Source organism: Leptonychotes weddellii, chromosome 12, assembly GCF_054177405.1.
Source record: "Leptonychotes weddellii isolate Sample4059 chromosome 12, ASM5417740v2, whole genome shotgun sequence".
Lineage (NCBI taxonomy): Eukaryota > Metazoa > Chordata > Mammalia > Carnivora > Phocidae > Leptonychotes > Leptonychotes weddellii.
The window spans coordinates 90,106,740-90,121,567 of record NC_138380.1 but is presented as its reverse complement, the minus strand read 5'-3'; the positions used below and the strand labels follow the sequence as shown (position 1 = coordinate 90,121,567).

Sequence of the window (14,828 nt, the reverse complement as noted above, 5' to 3'; positions counted from 1 at the left end):
GCCCTGTGACGGGCTCGGACCCTTCTCCCCCATGCCACGGATGTAGCCGTCCTCTCTCGTCCTTAACCAATGCACTGGTTTTTTGGACCCAAGGACAGGAGGCCACGTTTTTGTATTCATCCTTACCATATCTCAATGTCTGATCACAGATCGTGGCCCCAAATGCTTGACCCTGAGACCAAGACCTGAGCTGAGATCAAGAGTCAAGACACTTAACTGAGTGAGCCCCCCAGGTGCCCCTAAACATCTATGTGTGATAGGATTATTTTGCCCAGGTAAGGAGTGAAATGTCTGGGCGTACCATGAGCCCCTCTGGCCACCACCGCCCAGCAGCCCTCCTGGTCCCCATCGCTTCACTCCCGACAACCCTCCAGGCTGTTTGGGTGGCTTTCTTGGCCTGACACCTCACTGGCCGCTAAGGACCCTGTGGGCTCCCCCATCAGCTCACACTGAGGCCACTACCCCTCCCCAAACAGAGGCGGCAGAGCCCCTTCTAGGCTCTGCACCAGCTCCGTGCCCAGGACCCACAATCTGGCCAAATACACCAGCAGAACAGAATTATATTTCAGTCTCAGTTAAAGCTCAAAAAAAGGGACTTTCTGGGCACCTGGGTGGCTCAGTTGGTTAAGCGACTGCCTTCGGCTCAGGTCATGATCCTGGAGTCCCTGGATCGAGTCCCGCATCGGACTCCCTGCTCGGCAGGGAGCCTGCTTCTGCCTCTGACCCTCCCCCCTCTCATGTGCTCTCTCTCTCTCATTGCTCTCTCTCTCATTCTCTCCGTCTCAAATAAATAAATAAAATCTTTTAAAAAAAGAAAAAGGGACTTTCTGACACCCTGCTTGAGTTATTCTTCAAGTGTTCCACTTTAAATAAAATAGACAAACGTAGCCACGAGAATACAAAAGAACACTGACGTTGATAAAAGCTATAGCTTGTACAGATCCTTACTAGTATTTCGGACAGAGCTAAGTCTAGAATGCTCATATCCACAGGGGCTTGAAAATCACATACCAAAGTTTGGGTCAAAGGCTGACAAAAAAAGAACCGATTTGAACTTATTTTTTAGTAAAGCACTGAAAATGTGATTTTATCTTTGGACAAAATAGTTAAAGAGAGCCCGGATGACTCAGTAAACCGGGAGAACAGATTTTGGGTGGGGTGGGTGAGAACTGCTTTCTTCACCCCTCCAAGGTGAAAAACCATTCATTCAATTACACACCGAACGATTTTGCACAAAATTCATGCAAAGCGCCCTGGTCTTAAGGTTGGTTAACCTCTTTCTTCCTGTAATGAATGTAGCAGAACCAGTTTCCACTCTTCCCACACCACTCCCAGCATCCACGCGATGGAATATCATCCACTTAAATTTCTGAATTCCTTTTCTTGCCCTAAATATAAACCAATGTAATTATGGCTCTGCTATTAAGAATTTTCAGGAACTTCGTGGGAAATAGGATTACTCTTATTTTTCCTTAGCAAATGCTTTTAAGCCCTGAGGGTTAGATGCGTTAAACACCTAAGAAGGGAAACACAGAAACCACCGAATTAGAAAGATGCCTGCCATTTCCTTGCATTGTTTTTGCTAATGCTAGCGAGCTTTCTGTATTACCCTTGGCTTCTTGTGCAGCCACGTTGCTGTACCATGTTCTGGTCAACAGGGTACTACCAGGGTAAGACCTAGCAAGATTCCCACCCATGGCTCAGAAGGGAGGCGAGCAGTACGCGGGGGACGTCCGCGTCCTCCAGCAATGGCATCCTCACCTGCCGGGCTTCTTCTCTAGAAAGCCACTCTTGTCAAGTGCAGTGGGGGCATGGACATCCAGCCATTGGGGAAACTCACCACATGGCAGAGCAGTCAAAATTCACCAACAGCCATTTGTGGGGATTGAAGTTAAATGAATCTGCAAACTGCCAAGGAACAGTAATGACAAGAAGAAGACATTTCAGTTACAAGTGTCTAGTCGTAAAACGAGACTCCACACACAATAGTTAACAACTTGTTTTCTCAAGTGCAAGACCACGTGGAGGGGACGTCACTGAGGCCGTGGGGCTTGGGACGCAAGGGCAGTTGGGAAGGTCCGGGCTCTGAAACTCCCTTGGGCAGCCAACTGACCTCTGTACCTCTTTGTACTCATTTTCAAGGGAGAAGAACGCGTCGTAGTTCATGAACACGTGGAGCTGATAACAGCTGATTCTGGGCTGAAGCACAAAGCAAGGGTTTGATCCCAGCTCAACAGCTTACTCAGTGTGGACCAGAATGGGAATGGCTGCTTTATGGAGAAATCCTGGTATCACAGCCAGGAACCCCTCAGCCCAGCTCCTGACACGGAGTACACTCTCCAGGTGGAAGGCTGTGCTGTGACTATTGCTGATGTGAGGTGGTTAAGATTTGTGGGTGGTAAGGCAGCCGGGGGTGGGGGGGTGGTTCCAGGGACCGCAGTGATGGCTACTGACTCCCAGGAGCTCCTGCTGAGGCGGGAAGATCTGACCAGAGAGCAGTCGTCAGGATGCAATGTGAAAACGAGCACTGGGTCGCTGCTCAGAGGAGGAGGTTGACTCTCTGGGTCGGGCTGGAGGTGCCTGCAGAGGGGCACCCTGCAGAAATTGAGCATGCAGGCCCCCTGGCCCCCTGGCAGTCCTTGGGATGCAAGGCCAGGCCCCTAGGAGACATCCAGAAAGTTCATCTGAAGAGTGGAATGAAGAATCTCGTTTTTTTTTACAATGGAAAGAGGCGTAGGCTTTGGACGAAGAGCCCCAGATTTTGGCCTTAGGGCTCCCACTGCCTGGCTGAGGGCCCTCAGTGGGATGATTCTATGAATTTATAAATGAGGGACTGGAATGAGCTAATCTAGAACCTTCCTGTTAACACTCCCTTTTATTTCTGGGTTAATCCTGATTTTGGTGTAGGGCTATCACATTCAAAGCAAGGGGATACATTTTGAGGACCTTGGATAATTCAAAACATGCGGAACCCCAACATGCAATTCAAGGGCGACCCCAAGAGAAGACAAAGAGAGTTGTTGTCCCCCCGTGAGGAGATGCCTGCTCCCAGCAGCAACAGGGACACGGCTCACAGTTCTGGGGGCTCTCCTGCTCTGAAGCCACGTGAGCCCCTACTCATTTTTTTATTACTTTATTTTTTTTATTATGTTATGATAATCCCCATACATTACATCATTAGTTTTTGATGTAGTGTTCCATGATTCATTGTTTGCATGTAACACCCAGTGCCCTCTTTAATACCCATCACCAGGCTAACCTACCCTCCCACCCCCCTCCCCTGTAGAACCCACCCCTACTCATTTTTAATTGGGAAAATTCACAGTTCTACCTTTCCTTGTAAAACGAGATGTCATCAATATTTTAGGTCATACACTTTCAAATTTGCATAGTCTGGAGTCATGTAACATGTATCTACCTTTCAAACTATTAGATTCTTTGGAATAATCCAAATTTGAATTCACGTGTACTGTGTAGGAAATTGTACTGATCTGGCCTATGAAATACTTTCTGCCGGCACCTTCCTCAAAACTCACGAACTAGCAAAGTTCTCAGAATACACGTATCATCCTAAGCAGTGGGAGGGTGAAAACGTCATACCTAACCTACGGTAATTGGGATCACCCCAATTTTTATTTAATGGGTTGGCTCTTTTACTAACGCTAGTGCAATAATCAACAACTCTTCCCACATTACCTAAGCGTTTTCTTCTTTATTTTTAAAGATCATATCCAAGTTCATTGCACGCCTATCAGTAACGGGCTCCCTTCCTGGAAGACAATGGGAAGCAACTGCCAAAAACAGGCGTTAGCTCATCGATTTGAGGGGCCGCCATATTTCCAAGCAGAAAATAAGATTTCAATGACTTGAGACCGGCCGAGGAGGGTCCTGGGCATTTTCACTGCGCTATCCTAAGTGGTGCATTCTTGCATTCTTCAAAATGCATGTCCAGGTTCATCCTCTGGATGCTGAACAGGAGCTGCATCCCGCTGGAGGCCCAGGGGTGCAGCCATGGATGGGCGCCCCACCACCAGCCACCAGGGAGACATCTGCTGGACTGACGGCAACCTCAAGGGTTAACCCGCTCTGGGGGGAGCAGATTCATTTCCTTCCACGTTTCAATAAAAGCAATTTTGAGAAAGAGACGGGAAACGACAACACGTTTCATTTGTTGATAAAAGGAGACAAAAGGTGAAAGAAGAGTTTTGTTTGCCGAGAATTTTATTAGCTCCCTTCCCGGGGGGAGGGGGTGGTGGCTGGTGTGTTTAATCATCTTTCATTACCCAACTGCTGTGTGCTCTTTCCTGCTGGCAGAGAAAAGAGTTCTTATCTCTGGGCTAGGGACGGAGCAGGATATTGCAGCCCCCTTATCAGACCAGCTGAGCAGCAAGGCCCTCGCCCCGTAAGGAACAATGCGGGAGACATGGAAATGACTCAGTGTCAGGCATGAAAATCCTGTCTGCTGCAGATACCATCATGCTCCAGTGCCCAGCACTGCGGTGGCCTGATAGTCACCCCCTATGAAAGCCGAAACCCCGGGGTCCTGGGATCACGGGGAGGAGGAGAGTAGTAGCGGCAAAAGATTGTGCAATCCTTAACCTGATACTTAGAAAGACCAGATCCTGGGGACAGGCACACAAATCCCCGATGAACGCTTTGCCCTCCATCCCTGAGGTGCAGGGGGAGACCTTCCCAGTCCTATGCATCATCTCTGTATAACGTACAATGTATAATGTATTATGACAGGAGTCATTTATATGGTAGAGAGGTTTATTTTTTCATAACACCCACAAACCCGGCTTCTGGCAGTGAACTTCACAACGTGGGGTTCTAGCATGCTTAGGAGAACTTCTCACACACCACCACAACCCCTTCCCTCATATTTACGGGGGCTTTCGGAGGCCCCACATATCAGCCCCTCCCCAGCACTGAGCTGAGGTCTGGAGCATATTCGGGGATCCATAAGTGATTATGGAGTGAGTGAGTAAATGAATGCACAGACATGATGGAGATATGAACCAGAATGCTACTTCATTCATCAGCAACCAGGGGGTATTCTTTCCGAAGATGGGAATATTTGTATTCTACACCCGACACCCACTTTTCTGGTATTACGGCATTATGAGGATCCAAATTAGCAAATTAATTGGCAGCATGACAGGAGAGCGGAGAGAGGTTCTCAGGGACAGGCTCTGCTGCCGTGGTGAAAGATAATAAAAGGATCCAACTCATTCACGGGACTCACTGTGTGCCTGATGCTGTTTTTAAGTGCTTTAAACATGATTAACTCCGGATACTTAGAGCAACCCCTCGAAGGAGATACCGTTACTAAATCCACTTTGTGAGGTTTGGAGATGCCACTAACCTACCCCCAGGGACACAGCTAGTCCCTGGGTAGAGCATTCAAACAGTCACTAAATGCCAATGACCATGCCCTTAATTCCTGCACCTCGTGTGGCCCGGGATCTCATGAAACCCTTGCCTCTGGGCATAAAGTCAGGACTGAGGCTCTTCTGACTCACTATCTCCTTCCCTTGGACTCGCTGCAAAGTCTGTCTCTCTGGACCCTTTATTGTGTCTGCAGCTAAGTTCCTGGCTGGAGGAACATCCTACTTGAGCCTGAAATGACACATCAGGGCACCCCCATAATGTCCTCTCTCTGCATTAAGTCTGCACCACATTACCCTCTGTGGCCCTGTGGAGAAGCAGGGTGTTTGATCAATACTTTTGATGACTATTTCTCAAAAGCAGCAGGTGTTTCCATGGGCATTACAGGCCACGGTTTCCAAATTCCAAAAGCGGTATAGACATTTAAATGCACCCATGGCTGCTCATTCAATATCTGTTAAAGTAATACGCTGCTCAGGTGCATGGTCAGACCATGCTATCACACTGAACCATATCAAATAAAATTGCAGGTTGCGTTTATCCATGACCTCTTGATCTGAAAGGCATTAAGATTTTATATTCTTCCTAAAGATTTCCCCACAGTTTCAGAAGCTAAAATTTATCCTACTATGAGAACTCTGCCCAGGATTCGTGCAGACAGAAAAAGAGCTGCAAACGTCAAGTGTACTTCCAGAAGACAGGTCGTATGACTGGGCAGATTCTCAACCCCCCTTATAAGGAAATCTGATTTCTGATAATCACAGACTTTGTTTGAAAAGAAGTTGCTGAAACAAACCACAGCAGTGACAAATGGAATGCCACAGCCTTGTAAGGAGAAGTCACTGATAACATAACACTTTTTAAACAGTGATCTTATTAAAGAGAGGGGCGCCTTGGTGGCTCAGTGGGTTAAGCGGCCGACTCTGGGTGTTGGCTCAGATCATGATCTCAGGACCGTGAGAGGGAGCCCCATCAGGCTCCACACTCAGCGAGGAGTCTGCTTGTGGATTCTCTCTCCCTCTGCCTCTGCCCCGCCCCCGCCAAAATAAATAAATAATACATCTATAAAAAAAAAAGGATCTTATTAAAGATAAAGAGCACACCCACCTCTACTCCATTCAGAAGATGCCGGAACTCGGGGCAGATGAAGGAGCTACCCGCGTAAGCAGCATCAATGTGCAGCCACATGTCCTCCTTGGTACCTGAAATCCAGAGGTGACTGGTAAGCTCCCCAGTGGATGCCCTGTTCACGGCGGCCTGACAACCGCCTCATCCCATCCAGTGCTCTTACTGCATACTGACCATCAACAGCATTTCTTGGCCCCATCCCGGACCCTAACAGGCTCCTGGGGTCTGAAGGCAATGAAGCTAAGGGCAGAGGTCATGAGCTGGCCCCAGACGGAGCTAACACAGACCAGGTGCTCAGGGATTGTGTAGAAGATGAGGAAAATGGGATCAGCTGCCCTGCTTGATTCTTGAAGGTCGATGCTCATGCTCTAAGGGGCCATCGTGCACTGTCCCTCGGGGCTCCTCGCACACACACCTCATTCCAGTTATACCACCTTTCTCACCCTTCCTCCATCTCACCCACTGGGAATTTGCTCCCGATTCTCCTGGCTAACCCATCCTAATGTCCTTCCCCACAAACTCCTTGGGGAACGGTGGGGTACGCAGCCCCAGGGACCTCTATCCCCCACGCCCCACACCATCTGCACACAAAGCATACTTGTTTGTTTCATGCTACCTGCAATCATCCTAAGCTCCTTGGTGAATATGATTTCTGTTTTCCAACCTTGCCAGAATCGCCTGGCAGGAAGGGACCACGTCTTCCTCGTCAGGTGGAAGAGGGTACTGATTAAATGCGCTCCCTCAATTGAGACTATCTGGGTTCATCCCTTGCCTCCAAGCACCTAGCAGCTGTATGGCCTTATGTCCCTTCAAGCTCATTCTTCCTCACAGGCAAATGGACATAGAAAGAGCACCTGGAACCTAAAGGAGACAAGACCAGGTCCAAGGTTTGTGAGAAATATGTGCGAGCATCGTGATGAGTCCCTCCCTGTGTTCTGGGCACTTAGCCCATCATCCAATCCATAACCACGAAAGGCTGGGGCATCTTGATGGGGAGCAGATGTCCTGTCCTACCCGAACTGGGTCAGGGAAGCACCTGGAGGGCTCAGTCAGCCCCTGGCACGTGCATTTGTGACAACTGACAGATGCAAGCTTCACCTTTCCGCGTGTGATGCTCGCTAATCACACAGGATGCTGTGAGGAGTGACGAGTCATTCTGAGCTCTGCTGATAAAAGCTCTAAGAGGCTTTTCAAAGCCTTGATTCTGTTTGAACTTCAGGATTGGAGGGATCAAAGCCCTCGGTTGGATCCAGACCAAATGTCTTCTGAGCACATGCAATACGGCCCCGGAGGGTCAGGGTGTGGTTGGGGTCTGAGCACCCGGAAGCGTGTTTCATGGGCAGACGGTGTGTGGGCACCGCAGGGCCCCACACGATGCAGCTGGGAGCTGGCGAGAGCACAGGGCCTATGAAAGATGTGGGATTTCTGCTTCGAGACCACAGCTCACCCACGCGTGTCCCTGCCCGTGGTCCTACTCCTGTAGAGCTCTCCTGCTCAAGCTCCAGATGCTGTGCAGCAGGTAGAAACCTCAGGTGCACTTCGAGGACAGACAGCAAACCACAGATCCAGGCTGTCCTCTCCATGGGGCCGCCGGTCAGGAAACTTCGTTTTCTGTTAAGAGGCACATTGGAGGAGTCTGGGACTCCAGTGTCTCTGTCCGGTTCAGAACTGTCGAGGGAAGGGGTGAGGCAGAGCAGGACCCTGGGGGGCCTGCACAGGCAGACGAGTCAGGAAGGATGCAAGCCATGAAGGCGGGAGCAAGGGGAGCAGGTTCCAGAAGCAGCAGACAGGGCTCTCTTTTCCTCACTCAGCCATCATCCTTGTGAGGGGAATGTTTGCTACAACCCATCCCGGAATGTATGGGAAACCCGGAGAGGGGCAGTGGGGAGGAAAGACAGGGAGGGGGTACCCGGGAGGGAAGGGAAGGAGATGCACCAGGGGAAGGTGGGCAGTGGGGACTTAACTTTACTCCAGAAGAGCACTGACCTTTGCCCTCAGCTCCAGGAAGGTGACCTCTAGCCCCTGGAGTGCCCTGCCTGATAGGAGTCCTTTCTTGCCTGGGTCTTTGACCCCCAGATGGTGCATCGGTATGATTTATGATGGCAGCTTTGGGCCATATTCGTTCTGACTTCTGCAGGAACTAGGGACAGAAGGGATTAGCTGGACCCTCCCAGAGGAACTGGAGACCGTAGGAGAGCCAGGTGGGCAGCGTGTGACTGAGCCCCAAACTCTGGTGCTACAGGCTCAGTGAGCTTAAGTGGCAGGGGTGTCCCACTGTGTGTGTGTTGTCATCATAATTCAGGGGGAGCTAGCCATCCACACGATTTCGAGGGAGGAGACAAGAGTTTGGTCCCTTCCCACATTCGGCCCGCACCTCTCCTCCCTGCAACAAACCATACCCATGAGAGGCTTTCAGGGAGTTCTCTAAGTCTTTCTGACGGATTATTGAACCTGAGGGTGGTTTTGAAAGGTGTTGGAAGTGAGGGCAGTCTTTGAGGGACTGGGATCCCTCTGTCCTTCCTGTGTCATCAGGAGTACACCCCCCCACCATCCCGGTGCCGCTGGGCAGGGCTTTGGCTGCCCTGTGAACCCTGCTCCCCTTCTGCACTCCCCGGGACCCCACCCCCGCTCCCCACTGTCACACCTCCCACCCGTCACCTTCAACTCCCTGCTTTCGGCATCTCCTCCTCTCCCCAGTAAAAACCTGCTGGACACCTCCACTGATCCAGCCAAGGGGACCACGTGAGACCAAGTCTCTCTCTGGCGAGTCATTTTAAAAGGAACCAAGAAGAAAACATCTTTCCTAAAGCAGAGGTTTGGGGAAAACGATTTTCTGACACATACCGTCTTTGTCAAATCACGGTGGGTAAATAACTGACTGAATTGTTTTAGTGGTTTATTCCAATCATACCACAAAACGAGGCTAGCCCGGGATCCCAGAGCAGCCCTGGGTGATTGCTAAGTATCTGGTGACAGTCAGGGGGATGGTGTCAGAGGAGGGGGGGGAAACAGAAAGGTGCTGGTATTACTGACACTCAGTAACAGTGTCATCGGTGGTAAATTGTCAAAATTACCCTCACGTATGCGCTGTGGCAGTGAGCAGCAGGGTCTGGCCCTGGCACGACCCCCCGATCCGGGGAGCAGAGGATGCTCCAGGACCGCTGGACAGCCTGAGCTGGGCCCCCGATTCCCCAGGGCGCTGTGAGCTCCAGCTGCCTCCCCTGGGCCGTCAGCTGCCTGGGCCGCATGGGCTCTGCCCTGCCGAGGAGCTCCGGCCCCGTAAATCTGAGAGTCCTGGGCATGAGCTTTGCCAGCCCCCGCCAGGGACATCCAGTTCCCAGCCTGACATCTGAGCCAGAGGGGCGCCCAGCGGGCTTGGCCTGGCACACCAGGGTCCGCAGCTCACGGGGCCAATGCCATGGCCACGGGCCTGAGCCAGTCGGTTGCGTCCCTTGTCCCAGCCCCAGGCTCTGTACCACTGACCTCAGCCCACTGCTCACAGAAACGTCTGCCACCGGACACACGTTGTGCAGGGAAACCCCTGTGAACGGGCACATCCACGCCCACAGCCCCTGGGCACGGCCGGTCCCGGGCACGCCTGCCTCCACCCTGGGTCTCCATGATTTCTGTGCAGGAACTCACCCTCTAAAGAGCCCTGTGAGGGAAGGACTGACATTCGACCACCGCATCTGACAGATGGGGACGCGAAGCTTGGGACGGGAGGGCCCACAGCCCGAAGTGGCGAGGCTTGGCCGCTGCACGGGTGGGCTGTGACCAGGTTGGGCCCGGCCACGCTGCCCGGGTGTGCACACAGGTGGGTCCCCGTTAGGAGAGGCGGGGGTAACACACACGGGCCGGGGAGGGGAGCGGCACCCACAGGTGGCGTGCTGTCCAGGACAAGCCACAGAGATGTGATCTGAGGGCCTGAACAGCCTCCATGGGACCCCAGACCGCCCCGATGAGCAGCCCCGTGCTCCTGGCGCAGCGGGTATGCCCCGTGGACAGGGGAAGGGGGTCAGGAAGCCGTGCCCCTGCCCAAGAGAAGGTCTCTGTCACAGAAACCCCTCCCGGACCTGCTGGGTGTCCAGAGCCGCGTGTTGAAGGGGTAACTTCGGAAACACAGTCCTTACTCGCGTTCCACCTTTGGGATTCTCTGACTCCTCATTCCCCCGGGAGACCACCCGTGTGCTGTGAGGGAGGCCGGAGGGGGAGAGTGGCCCTGAAAAGCACAGCAAGCAGGTTTTTCTCCGGAGAAGTCCAGGGTTTGGATCTGCTTAATCGCATTAGGCAATTTGCGTTCAGTCATTCCAGAAACGCTGAAGAAGACAGGTCAGGCTTCATTCAAAGATGGGTAACTGTCGCGTCCTGCAGATGCAGGAGCCTCGTGGGGCTTGCTCGAAGAGTTTGACTTTGTAATCTCAGGTGGGGTGACGGAGCCCCGCAGTCTTGTGGTCCCGCTGCACAGCACACAAGAGGTTTTTCTTACCGATGGCACGTTGGTTCAGCCAAGCTCAGCTCTGGTCCAATTAGGCCACATTTCTCGGTTTGTGGATTTCAAGCTAATGAGGTTTATGCTATCTCAAATAGAAGAAGAGTCTAGCAAACCATTGAAATATGAAGTTATTATTATGTGAACATCCCATTATATTATGTTTTATGCTATCTAAATATATTATGATATTATAATATAAACTTGACCTATATTATTAATATTATGAAGAAGGAGAGCCCAAAGAAGAAGGTCCACTAAAGTCTTCATATACCGAGAGCCTTTTCCAGAAGAAAATCCGATCAGATACTCACAGATAGGACCCACTTCTAGGAGATTGTCAAATGAGCAGCAGGACGTGGTCCCCAGCGTAGCCACCACCTGGAGAGCAAAAAGCAGACCTCTTTTAGGCCCCCATGTTTTGGTCACTATTGTAACCTCCGCACGCACAACGGCTGCCCCCGGTCGAGCCCAGAACCTCAGAGGTGGTGCTCGATCAGCGTCTGCTAGCCGGAGACCTGAGTCTGTGGATGCAGATGCAGTCTTTGCATGGAAGCTTCGAGAGAAACATCCGCCCACAGAAAACCAGGCAGTGAGGTTGGAAACAGCACTTGAACAAGACTGACTCCCCGTGTGCCGAGGGGCAGGGAGGATGCCTTGCTCTCATCTGCTGCGCTTTCCTCCGAGCGGCACAGCCCCAAGGGAACTTCAGTCCTCGAGAGATGAAGATTTGCTCCAAGGAGATTCATGAGAAAGCCCTACGGACACTGGAAACGATTTTTAGAGGTGCGTTTCCAGACAGCATTGAGCACGCTTGGTCACACAAGTGGGAAACGTGGCCCGGGTTTCTGGGCCCCTCCTGCTCCCGGGGCACTTAAGATGGTGACAGCATGGGTCATCCCCACACACGGGGCTGTCTCTCCCCCTGGACCCCTGAAGCTCTTGAAACCAGGCTCCGCATCGTATTTCTTCGTGTTGCTGGGAATGTGCACTTTGCGCCACATGGAATGGGTGCTGAGACCCATTTGCTAAATTCAGACTCCCTCCAAGTGATCAAAAAGTGGATTATGTTTACAAAACCAGAGAGCCTAATTGATTTACGATGCCAGCACCCTCTGGATAATGACATTTCTCCCTCAATGTGACAAGAGTGTGAATTTTCATTCCGTCTGGGTGGAAATTCGATTCAGTTCTTTATGGAGCCCCCACGAAGACCCCGGCAGCGCTACGTGCCCTGAGAACAGAGATGAAGAAGAAAAGGTCAGGGACCCACGCAGTCTAGTAAACTCGAAAACCTGGTGGGAGGATCACCTGCGTTTGACTGGAGACCCCAGTGCACCTCTCAGACAAAGTCAAAGCGCTCTTGCCAGGGCGGCATCGTGCCTGCCCCGTGGAGGGCTCAGCTGACAAGCCCTGGCTCTCTGCTCACACAGTCACCTGGGCGAGACAGCAGCTTCCCCGGGGACCGGCGTTGTCCCCTGCCCAGGGGCAGGGAGTGATTCCAAAGTAGCAATGGGGTGTGCCCAGGGGAGTTGGGCCCTCGAGGGGGCAGGAGCAGAGTGTCTGAAATTACTATTTTTTTTTTTACTATTTTCTTTTTTTTTCTATTTTTTTTTACTATTTTTACTTCTTCATATTTTTAAACTATTTTCTAAGTACTTTTTAAACTATTTTTTTACTATTTCTAACTATTTTTTATTATTTTTCTACTATTGTACTACTATTTTTTAATATTTTTACTTTTTATTCAAGTACTATTTTTACTACTTTTTATTATTATTTTTACTATTTTTCTATTTTTTACTATTTATTTTTTTACTATTTTTTATGATTTTTACTTTTCTCTATTTTTTAAAACTATTTTCTAGGTAGATTTTTTACTATTTTTTACTATTTTTACTATTTTTCTACTATTTTACTATTTTTTTACTTTTTTTACTATTTTTAAAACTATTTTCTAAGTACTTTTTTACCACTTTTAAACTATTTTTACTATTTTTCTATTTTATTATTTTTTAATATTTTTTACTTTTTATTCAAGTACTATTTTTGTACTATTTTTACTATTATTTTTACTATTTTTCTATTTTTTTACTATTTTCTTTTTCCTATTTTTTTACTGTTTTTTATGATTTTTACTTTTCTCTATTTTTTAAACTATTTTCTAAGTGCTTTTTTTACTATTCTTTTACTATTTTTCTACTACTTTACTATTTTTTGTACTATTTCTTACTTTTTATTCAAGTACTTTTTTTATTATTATTTTTACTATTTTTCTTTTTTTTTTTTACTATTTTTTTTACTATTCTTCAGGTACAGCGAAGACACCAGATTGGGAGCTTACTGCCATTGGAAAGACAGCTTGTCTTACTGGCTGTTCCCAAGAGGAGGGGGCATGCTCTGCCATGGGGGGGCCACACGGGGAAGCACCGGGACCGGTCAGGAGGCCGAGGGAGGCAGCCAGCAAAGGCCAGAGCCTTTATGGTGGTTTCCACGGGAAACAGCAGGTACCGCAGGGCGAGCAGGCTGAGGGTTGGCTGGTTTGAATAATTTCAATGGGCTTTGGGGCAGAGGGGGCTGTCCCTAGTGTCCCTGGCTGTGAGGTGATGAGGGCAGGGGCTATTGGCCTGGAGTGCAGGAGCCCCATAGAGGAGGTGGTTTGGGGTGTAGGCTCTGGATTGGCTGGTTTGGGGAAAGATAATCCTTTACCGACTCTCGAATCAGCTGCTCCTGGGAGGAGCGGTCCCTCCAGGGTCAGCGAGGTTGCCAAGATGTCAAACATACAGAAAACAGAGATACAGAAACACAAACACATGATGAATACAACCACATGAAAGTCACATAGCACTTGGGGCATAAACCCCTGGGTTGGAGGTTAGCAGCTAGCCGGGCTTCTGTTTTCCCACTTACGGCACAAATGCCCAGCCTACTAGGTCCCACCAGGTCTAGATGCTCCATACCTCAGCATCCTCGATGCTCTTAGCCCCCTGCCCCCCCCATCCCGCTGTGCATGCCTCCCCCTCGCCAGCCTCACACACGCTCCGCATTGGTTCATTCTGACAAGATGACTCACTTAGTAGGACTCCAAGTGAGTATGCGATTTTTCTTTGGTACTTGCAATTTCTTCCTGATTTATAACTCAATAGTAAGTAACATGCTTCATCTAAGGCACTTGGCTTGGTAGGTAGAGCCTGAGACTCTTAGAAAGCTTTTCCTAAGTCATTAAAAGAATAGCAAAAAAGGATATAAAAAAACTACAGAATGCCTCAACCATCTTAATATTGGCTTATAGTTTATTTTCTCAATTTTAAGAATCTCTTAGGAATGACCTATGTATTATTCAGCAATTCCTTCAATTTCCTCTGATTTTCCTCCAATTCTAATTGAAATAAAGGCAATAATGTGTTTTAAAGATGACACATATATTAAATATCCTCTTGTTGAAATTATTTTCTACCTAGGACTGTGTGCACAGGAGAGTATCTAGGGTGATGTTCACCAAATATTAATACGGCTCATCTCTTAAGATGAGATTTTTGGATCTCATCATATAAACCTCCATTCTCAATGTTTTCATATTGAGCACGGAGCATTTCTGTAAAAACTAAAATCCTGCCTCGTCGTCCTGGGCGTAGGCTCAGTGGAGAGCAGAGCAGGTGATGTGTTCTGAGCACGGACCATTCCCTAGGCCCGGGGCTTTGCAGACTCTGTTCGGCTGCCACAACAGCCCGAAGAGCTGGATATTCTTATGATCCGGACTTTGCAGTTGACTTGAGTGAGACCCTGCGGGTGGGTCAAGGACACACGGGGACAGGGGCGGGGA

At 49.6% G+C, this 14,828-nt stretch overlaps 1 protein-coding gene across 1 annotated transcript in view; it reads right to left on the bottom strand.

The window, feature by feature from the left end:
- Nucleotides 1-14,828, bottom strand: part of DDC (dopa decarboxylase) — a 60,142-nt gene that overhangs the window by 3,334 nt on the left and 41,980 nt on the right. The window contains exons 7-9 of the mRNA XM_081799717.1: nucleotides 11,320-11,386; nucleotides 6,496-6,590; nucleotides 1,841-1,908 (exon numbers count right to left, since the gene is read on the bottom strand). Coding sequence (XP_081655843.1) covers nucleotides 1,841-1,908; nucleotides 6,496-6,590; nucleotides 11,320-11,386 — 230 coding nt within the window. The remainder of the gene's footprint in view (nucleotides 1-1,840; nucleotides 1,909-6,495; nucleotides 6,591-11,319; nucleotides 11,387-14,828) is intronic.